Source organism: Rattus rattus, chromosome 2 (genome assembly GCF_011064425.1).
Source record: "Rattus rattus isolate New Zealand chromosome 2, Rrattus_CSIRO_v1, whole genome shotgun sequence".
NCBI lineage: Eukaryota > Metazoa > Chordata > Mammalia > Rodentia > Muridae > Rattus > Rattus rattus.
The window spans coordinates 61,153,916-61,163,120 of record NC_046155.1 but is presented as its reverse complement, the minus strand read 5'-3'; the positions used below and the strand labels follow the sequence as shown (position 1 = coordinate 61,163,120).

Below are 9,205 nucleotides of genomic sequence, written 5' to 3'. Positions count from 1 at the left end.
TCTGGAATTCTTCAGGGATTGCAAGGCTTCTTGAAGAAGCTGAGGATAGTTGAAGAGAGTTAGGATGAAATATGGAATAGAGCTACCACAATTATTGTAAGAACTATTAGCTATTTGAGGAGGACAGGAATGAATGATATTTCTAAGACTGCAGCTAAAGAGTGTCAGACCAAAACAGTGGAAAGGGAGAAACATTCCTAACAGAAGTGGAGATGTCTGAAGTGTTGTTGTGACTTCTTACCATGACACTCTCAATTTTTGCAGAGATCACAGCTATTCCACTTTTAAGTAAGATATTGCAATGCCATATCTGTCATGACATCTGTCCATGACATTCCAAGTAGAATTGTCTACCATTTGCCTTTCACTATCTATGATGTCTACACATGTTCTCAGGCTGGTAAGGCAGGAGTGGTAGTATTTGCTCACAGGTAAGGTGCCCCCATGATACTCATATACATAAGCATAAATTATAACATTCCTTGATCCTTGATGGAGATTACAACATCTTACAACCTCAGAAACCACTGACACCAAGCCCTTTATGAATTCTCTGCATTCACATGTAATTAATGTTCTAAAATATCCAACTGTCAGTGTTTTTGTCCAGTTGACATAGGTGACTTTTCAGCTGCCCTGTTTTATATCTGTTGCCATTATAGAAAAACATAAAGCTTGACAGTGTCAGACTAAAATTTGGCACAGTATGAAAATTTCCATTTCTCTTCTACAATAAACTCCCATAGTCCCATCATTGCTTGTGTTCTAAAGAGAAATTCCAATTGAGCTGAAGCCTTTATTTTTCTCCTGATTTGCCTGTTAATGAATTTATTTTTTGAGAATGTATTTTGTGTATTCCAGGCCAGCTTCAATCTCATTGTGTAGACAAAGTAATTGCCTTCTAGTCTGTGTTTTTACATGTGTACCTGTGTCTGTGTGGCATGTATGTATGTGTGTGCATATGCACATGATTGGAGTTCAAATCCAGAACTCCAAGCATGCTAGGTAAGAATTCTACCAAATGGACTGCATGTGCAGCCCTCCTAAAGGCTACATTTAGTTAGTTTATGAAAACACGGTTTTTTATGACATTTTCAAAATAGTTTGGTTGATTTAGCCCACAACTCACTCCTCTCTCTTCTTCTCCCTCCACCTCCCAGAATTCTTCCTTCCATTTTGATAGCCCAAATAATCTCTTTAACCATCTCCCTTAAAGTCTTTCTGTGTCTTTTCTGGCCTTTCTGCCTCAAAGTTCTCCTTTTTAGCTCCTGTCTCTAACAATGCTCAATCCCACCTAAATTTCACATCCAAATACTTTCAATGTGGCCTTTTTACTTATTCACTCTACATCCTGATACTTGCCCCCTTCCTGGGAGCCCCTCCCACAATCCTTCCCTCATTCTCCCTTCCCTTTCTACTCTGAGCTGGGCCCCCTGACTACCCCTCCACCCTGGCACTTCAAGACTCTGAGAGGATAGGCATTTCCTCTCCTACTGAGGTCACACAAAGCAGCACAGCTAGAAGAACATACGCTAGGAACAGGCAACAGCATTTGAAAGAGGCCACCTCCTAGAGCCAGGCAGAAACCCCAGTCATGCAACAGAGACACCAACCAACACACAAAACTTTCTTCCTGATTCTCGAAGCCTTCACCTGCTACCTACAGGGGATGTAGCCTCCTCTTTCCTGGGAACTTACTTAAGTGAGTACGTGGCCAGAGGGATTAATGTCACTGTAGCAAATGGCTCTATATGACCTGGTTCTCCTCCTTTCCTCTAGCCAAGACTCAGGATGCTTTCCAAACAAGTTCCTCCCTGTGAGCCCAGGTAGAGCTGAGGCAGGAACCCTTTCACCCTGGCTCCACCCATTAGCGAACCCTGTTGGATATGTGGTCCTGTACCCACCCGGGAATATTCTAAGGCGCATGAATAAAGAGGAACTTGAAGAGAAAAACAAAACCTGTTTCTACTCAGCAACAGTTACAACTCTTCAACAGGAAAAGCTTGCTCTGAAGTGGTGTGTGTACTCTGGCCTCTGGGTAACATCATCTGTTTCCTGCCACCACAAAGGGGTGCATGAGGCAATCAATGAAGGCTGGGTAAGGCCCCTCCCACTGCCCCATCTCTTGCCTCACTTTTTCTGACCCTCTTCAAGCAGCAGTCTTCAGACTCCTAGTGGGAAGCACAGGGACAGGACCTGTTTCTTAGGTGAGTTACTTTTGGTTTGGGGGCCCAACTTGGAGCTTGGGAGGATTTATTTGCCATGTAATAATCCAGAAAAGCCTTATTCAGTGGGTGTCTGGGGGTGTGTGGCAAACGGGCACCCACATGTTGCAGTTCCTAAGAGAACAGCAGGCTCAGACCCACTTGTGTGTCATTTGCAGTTCTTGGGGGAGTCAAAGAATACCAGAGCCTAAGGGAGCGCATTTGGATAGTAAAACCTGGCAACCACCCATAAACCTGGTGGCTTACTTTAAGAAACATCCCTGAGCATGTCCAATACAGAGGTCAATGCTAGCAGCAAACCACAGAACTGAGAACAGGACCCCCTTGGGGGGAATTAGAGGAGGTATTGAGAGAGTTGAAGGAGCTTGCAACCCCATAAAAACAACAACCAACAAGAGCTTCCAGGGACTAAACCACTACCAAAGGACATGGACTGACCCAGGGCTCCAACTGCATATGTAGCAGAAAATAGCCTTGTTGGGGCACCAGTGGACTGGGAAGCCCTTAGTCCTGCCAAGGTTGGGGAATTCCCCCAGTGCAGGGGAATATGGGGGGGGAGTACAGTAAGGGGGATGTATAGAGGGAATACCTTTATGGGGGAGGAGGAAGAGAGGGAAAGGAGGCCTATGGACAGGAAACTGGGAAGGGGAATAACATTTGAAATGTAAGTAAAGAAATATATCTAATAAACAATTAAAAAAAGAAACATCCCTAAAATTAATTTTTTAGTGTCTAAATGCTGTGTGTAGCGATTATCCTCAAATGCATTTTCTTTTTTTCTTTTTTTAATCTTTATTAACTTGAGTATTTCTTATTTACATTTAGATTATTATTCCCCTTCCCGGTTTCCAGGCCAAAATCCCCCTAACCCCTACCCCTCCCCTTCTGTGGGTGTTCCCCTCCCCATCCTTCCCCCATTACTGCCCTCCCCCCCCACAATCACGTTCACTGGGGGTTCAGTCTTGGCAGGACCAACGGCTTCCCCTTCCACTGGTGCTCTTACTAGGCTATTCATTGCTAACTATGAGGTTGGAGCCCAGGGTCAGTCCATGTATAGTCTTTGGGTAGTGGCTTAGTCCCTGGAAGCTCTGGTTGCTTGGCATTGTTGTTCATATGAGGTCTCGAGCCCCTTCAAGCTCTTCCAGTTCTTTCTCTGATTCCTTCAACGGGGTTCCCGATCTCAGTTCAGTGGATTGCTGCTGGCATTCGCCTATGTATTTGCTGTATTCTGGCTGTGTCTCTCAGGAGAGATCTACATCCGGTTCCTGTCAGCCTGCACTTCTTTGCTTCATCCATCTTGTCTAATTGGATGGCTGTATATGTATGGGCCACATGTGGGGCAGGCTCTGAATGGGTATTCCTTCTGCCTCTGTTCTAAACTTTGCCTCCCTATTCCCTGCCAAGGGTTTTCTTGTTTCCCTTTTAAAGAAGGAGTGAAGCATTCACATCAAATGCATTTTCTTGAGTGACCTTTCTAGACCAAAGATCCAAGACGGCAGTGGAAATAACCGATTTCCTTCTTAGGCATGTTAAATGTTTGTGGAGTGAAGCCATGTACTCTTGCATAGCAGGCTACAACAATAACCTGGTTTGAACTATTTGGTTGCTAACTGTGTCCTAGGGCATGGAAAGCAGGAGAGGAAAGATAGGATAAAGGATTTAAATTTATTCTTCCCTGGGTACACTATGTGACTGCTGTGAAGATACTGCTGTAACATTTACTTCTTTGAAATTACTGTTTCAGTTAAAACATCTGCTTCATCTCCAAGCCACCATGAGTTCTGAAGAGCACGAGTCACAGAAGGACCATAACAATTTAAAGGAAGCCATGAAAATCAAGTACTGTTCATCTCAGGTATGTCTATAAACATGTGTGGACTTGTGATGTATTCCATACTACTAGGCTATATCCTCCTAGACTCTAGGCCACATAAACCTTCCTGTTAAGACATGGCCTCATGAATACTGGGAATATTTCATATGGTGAAATTCGTGGTGTTACAGAGCAAGAAGATGGCATCTCATCCCCTAAAGGTAGAGTTACAGACAGTTGTGAGCTGCTTTGTGGGTGCTGGCAACCAAATCTGGCTCTCTGGAAGAGCAGTAACTCTTAACCACCAAGCTGTCTCTTCAGTCCTTGAAACAATAATGTTTAAAAGGGCAAATGCTACATGTTAGAAATAACAACATTAGTACTACTTAAGAGTATGAGTATTTTACTCTGAGTGTGGCTAATGTACTGAATCTTAACAATCTATATTTGCATAGAGCTTTACAACACATATATCCTTACCCTCACCTCATTAAGTGGGTGAAGGAGATTCTACCTCCAATTTGTTTATGGGGAGAAGGGACAAAGTTGGTTACCTGAAGTCAGTTAATTTTGCTTTATAGGCTCCGCTGACATGCCAGATTTTGTTTCTCTCCTGAGTCTAAAATGCTACTTGAATTCATAATAAGTGGTTAAGACTGCCAGTCCTTCAGCCTGCTTCCTCTTTTCTGAGATCTAGAAGGGTCAAAGATTCTAAATATATAGAAAATTCACAGGGTATTTTTTTCTAGATCTGTCTCCTGCCCCAGTCCTACTCTGTGACAGAGCAAATTAGTTACCACATCCTTTCAAAAATGTGAAGAACTCATGGTGACTCACACCTACAATCCAAGTAGTCTGAAGGCAGAGGCAGAGGTTTGCACATTTCAGGCCTGTTTAAAAGCCATTGTCTGAAATGCACAACACAAACAAAAAAAATTGGTGAAGTGTCTATATGCCTCCAAGACAGGTGGGTAGATGATAGCATGCTACAGCATGCTATCAACGTCGTGCACAGATATTTCTGACAGCATTTAGATTAGGAGATGTTTCTGAGACTTTTTGTGCTTGCCTGCAGGGCATTTATTTATATTACCTAACACTCCATTATATGTATAAAGCAGAGTATCAGTGTTAGGACAAATGAAGAGAAGCTTAATCTTTGCTATTTCCCACCACATGAATACAATGTGGGAACATAGGGATGAAAGGCTTTTATTTTTGCTGACTTTTGTTATTTGATTACCCACATTAGTTCTCCTTTTCTCCTCCTTCCCTGCATTTTAAGACAGTGTCCTATACAAATGCAGACTTGGGTGCAAAATTTACAAATATCACTCATAGTCTAATGGGAGAAGGTATCAGAAAGTGTACTTGAAGTTCATGTAGCATGAGGAAAGGTACTTAGAAGATAATATTCTGATCATCAATTTCTCTATCAAAATGTGAGGCCATTCATAGGATTTGTGGATCTGTGCAATCAAGAAATACATGATACACCGGGTGAATCAATGTATTGATTTTTATGAGTAAGTAATTAAGCAATGATCGGTTGTTTAGTTTTTCTCCCTGACTAATAAATAAATCATAAAATAGCACCTGGAGAGACGGCTCAGTAGGTAAAACATTTGATACAGAAATGTGAGGAACTTAGGTCAGATGCCCAGAGCTAAGTAAATACTGTGTGGTCATGATTCCCCACCTAAAATACCAGTAGATGAGAAAAAGTGACAAGGGAAGTCTGGAACATGCTGGCTAGATTGATGTGATTAGAAAGTTCCTGTTTGAAGAGACTCTTACTCCATATATAAAATACATCATGTTCATAGAAGACACCCAACTTCAGCTTCTTACCTCCATGTGCGGTGCAAACATATGTGCCCACAGGCATATGAATACCCACATACACAGAGACCCAAAGTCCACAAACAAATGCATGTAAAAAGAAACAAAAATTTGACATAAAAATCAAATCACACTAGCATATCCTTATTAAAATTTTTAATGAGTTTTTTAAAGGTGGGTGTGGTGGTGTATTCCTAGAATTTTAGCACATAGGAAAGGAGACATCATAAGTTTGTGGCCAGCCTCAGCTACATATTTTATTCTGGGGTTATCCCACCTATTGAATAAATTCTAGTTTCAGAAAAACTATAATAGGTGGCTGGAGAGAGAGCTCAGCTTTTAAAGGAAAGTACTGATCTTAAGGAGAACATTAAGTAGTTCATTGGCCAGTTAGATCATGAGACTAGAATTGGCTGGAAATACAGCTCTAGGGGATCCAATGCTCTCAGTGTCTTTTCAGGCACTGCATTTACATGAACTTACCCACAATTACATATTTACACACATAATTCAAAATACAAGAAAATCTCTTACAAAACAACAAATGAATGAACAAATTCAAATTTATATATCATAATTTTGCTATGGTTGGCAACGATAAAAACTCTTTTCCTGAAAATAAAATATTCAAAAATGGTTTTGTGGAAACTGGTAGATAGTTAAAATCTGAGAAACAGTTACGTTTCCTAACTGCCTATTTGTTTGGGAATAAAAGCCATTTGTAATATGAAAAGTTTATCTGTTGGATATGCTAAGTGGCTGAGCTTATAATTTGGATCCTGGGTTAAATCCTGACTTAAATATATTCATTAATTCTTTGAATTGCATACTAATAAGGGAAACAAAGGGTAGAGTTGGAATTCAAATTTAAATTATCTATTATCTCTTTTTAGGTCATTCAAGAGAAGAAAAATGATCCCAAGATTTTGGGATCTCAAAAAAGAACAACTGAGATACCTAATACCCAAGAGCCAAGAATCCATTCCTCTAACCAAACTCAACAATTCTGGATGACTGTCCCAACAAAAATAATCAAAATAACCATCTTGGGGGTAAATGAACAGAAAGATATACAGATTAACATCAATATGGAGACAGGCAGCTTATATGAGGTACTGCACAAGCTGGACCCTCTCAAAAGAGAGATAGAAATCCAGCCAGGCAAAGAAATGTTGGTGTGTAGCATAGAAGGAATAGAGGGGTACATAAACCTTGGCATGCCCCTCCGTTGTATTCCAGACGGCAGCCATATGGTCATTACATTTTCTAAAACTGAAAGTAAAGAGAAAGAAAATAACCAAGTGTTTGGCCGCATTGACCAGTCATCTGCTGAGTGTGTTGTATTTTACATCCATGCAGTCGGGAATAGGGAGCAAAGAATTCTGAAGTGCAGGGAGCTTCACGAGGAGGGCACCAAACTCTGTGTGTATGGCTTCAAAGGAGAGACCATCAAGGCCACCCTGAGGAAAGATGGCAGGTTTCAGTGCTTTGTAGAGAGTGACCATTGGAAACTCATTAATAATGACACCATCATAGCAAACACGCAGCCAGTAGATGCATTAGAGGGCAAGGTCTTCCAGATTGAGGTTGAGATCAATAAGAGCACTTGGGCAGCAGTAGCCACTCAGAACTCTGAGTTAGAGGACAGAAGCTTTAGTGTGTTGCAAGGATACATTGTGGATAAGTATCCCACACTGATAGGAGAACGCGAGAAAATCAGAGCATACATTGATGGGGGAAAGTAAAAATGGGGAAGAATGGTCACTTTTTAAAATCCATAGAAGCGAGTTCAGGAAACTGACCAAAAACTCTACTCCAGCTAATGTAGTTACAATGGTTTCACAGTTCATTCCCTCAGTTGGCCTCATAGTTTGGGACAATAATGGACACAGAGGTAGTGCTACTTGCTTTGTTTTTAGAGGGTTATACATATTCACTTGTCGGCATGTGTTAAATGACATTGTGGGAGAAGGGATAGACCCACTTGCGTGTACAGACCTAATTAGTCGATGTGTGAGGGTGACATTTGCTTATGACTATTGTAAAGAGATGACCTCGGACAGCTATTTTGGCATTGAACCTTGGTTTGAGATATCTGATATAACTCTTGACTACTGTGTCCTGAAACTGAAGGAAAATGGACAACAAGTACCTGCTGGACTGTACAATGGAATATCTACTGCAATTCCCAGTGGGTTAATCTGTATGATTGGCTATAGAAATGGACAACAGAAGTTTAGTGATGCTTGTACAGTGATCCCTCAAGGTAGACAGAAAGAGAAAGATCAGCAATGGGTTCTTGGAACAGCAACAGCAGGTCAAGGCCATCCCTTTCAGTACCTCCATATGTACACTCAGAGAAGTTTCCAAAATACGACTGATAACCCTAGTGATGTTACCTATAATACTTTTTATTGTGGGTCTTCTGGATCTCCAGTGTTTGACTGTAAAGGTTCTCTGGTGGCCATGAATACTGTTGGCTTCTATTGTGTGTATGAACATAGAGATTATAATATTTGTGGAATTTGGCACAAGAATGGAACACATCCTTGCTGATATTAAGCAAAAACATGAAATGTGGTATAATGAAGTTTGTGTATATCAGCAGGATGTAGAAATGTGTAGTGTAGACTTTTAGGGCTAAAGAGAATTTATTCCCTTTTGTGACTCTTGAAGAGAATTGAGTTTTCTAAAAGCATTAACTTGTTTTTATAACAGGCAAATAATTGCTTTTAAGTCAAAAAGCAATGGCTGGGAATACGGCTTACTTGTGCACTTACCTACAATGCCAAAGTTTTTGGAATTAGTCCTCAATAAAAATGAATATCACTACTCAAATGAATTTCCAAAATTTCCAGGAGCCAGCCCCAGCTGGGGTCTTCTTTCTTGTTAGTTCTTCTCTAGGCAACAGAGGGGAAAGAGCACCATAAGACTTTGTCTTAAGAGATATTTAGGGCTGCTGTGTAATAATAAAAAGTTGACTTATCTAAGTTACTATGCTACTATAGCTGACCTGCCTTCTGTGTTCCTCTGAGGCTGGAAACGCAGTCTCTGAGACTTAGCACCTCTTTCTCAAAGGATTGAGTATATAGCCTTTATACTATCTCAGTTGGAACTGCACAGCTCTTTAACCTGCTAGTCAGAAGTTGAAAGAATAAAGATTTTAAACTATCCCCCACTGACCCTGCTGTGAGGACAAGTGCACCTCACAGCAAAGAATAACATCACATGTTATGGGGAAGTAGTCCAGCCATAGACCACCTGGCCTCGATAAGGCCTGATTCAACAGTCCTGAGAAAAATAAGAGTTGGGGTCAGCTCGCCCC

General features: G+C 41.1%; 1 protein-coding gene across 1 annotated transcript; it reads left to right on the top strand.

Annotated features, from left to right (window-relative positions):
* The first annotated feature begins 1,924 nt into the window (after positions 1-1,924).
* Positions 1,925-8,436, top strand: LOC116893094 (protein FAM111A-like). The gene is made up of 4 exons (XM_032895038.1): positions 1,925-2,098; positions 3,970-4,080; positions 6,774-7,621; positions 7,662-8,436. Exons 1-4 carry the CDS (start codon positions 1,925-1,927, stop codon positions 8,434-8,436), a joined length of 1,908 nt encoding a protein of 635 aa, XP_032750929.1.
* Positions 8,437-9,205: the final 769 nt, after the last annotated feature.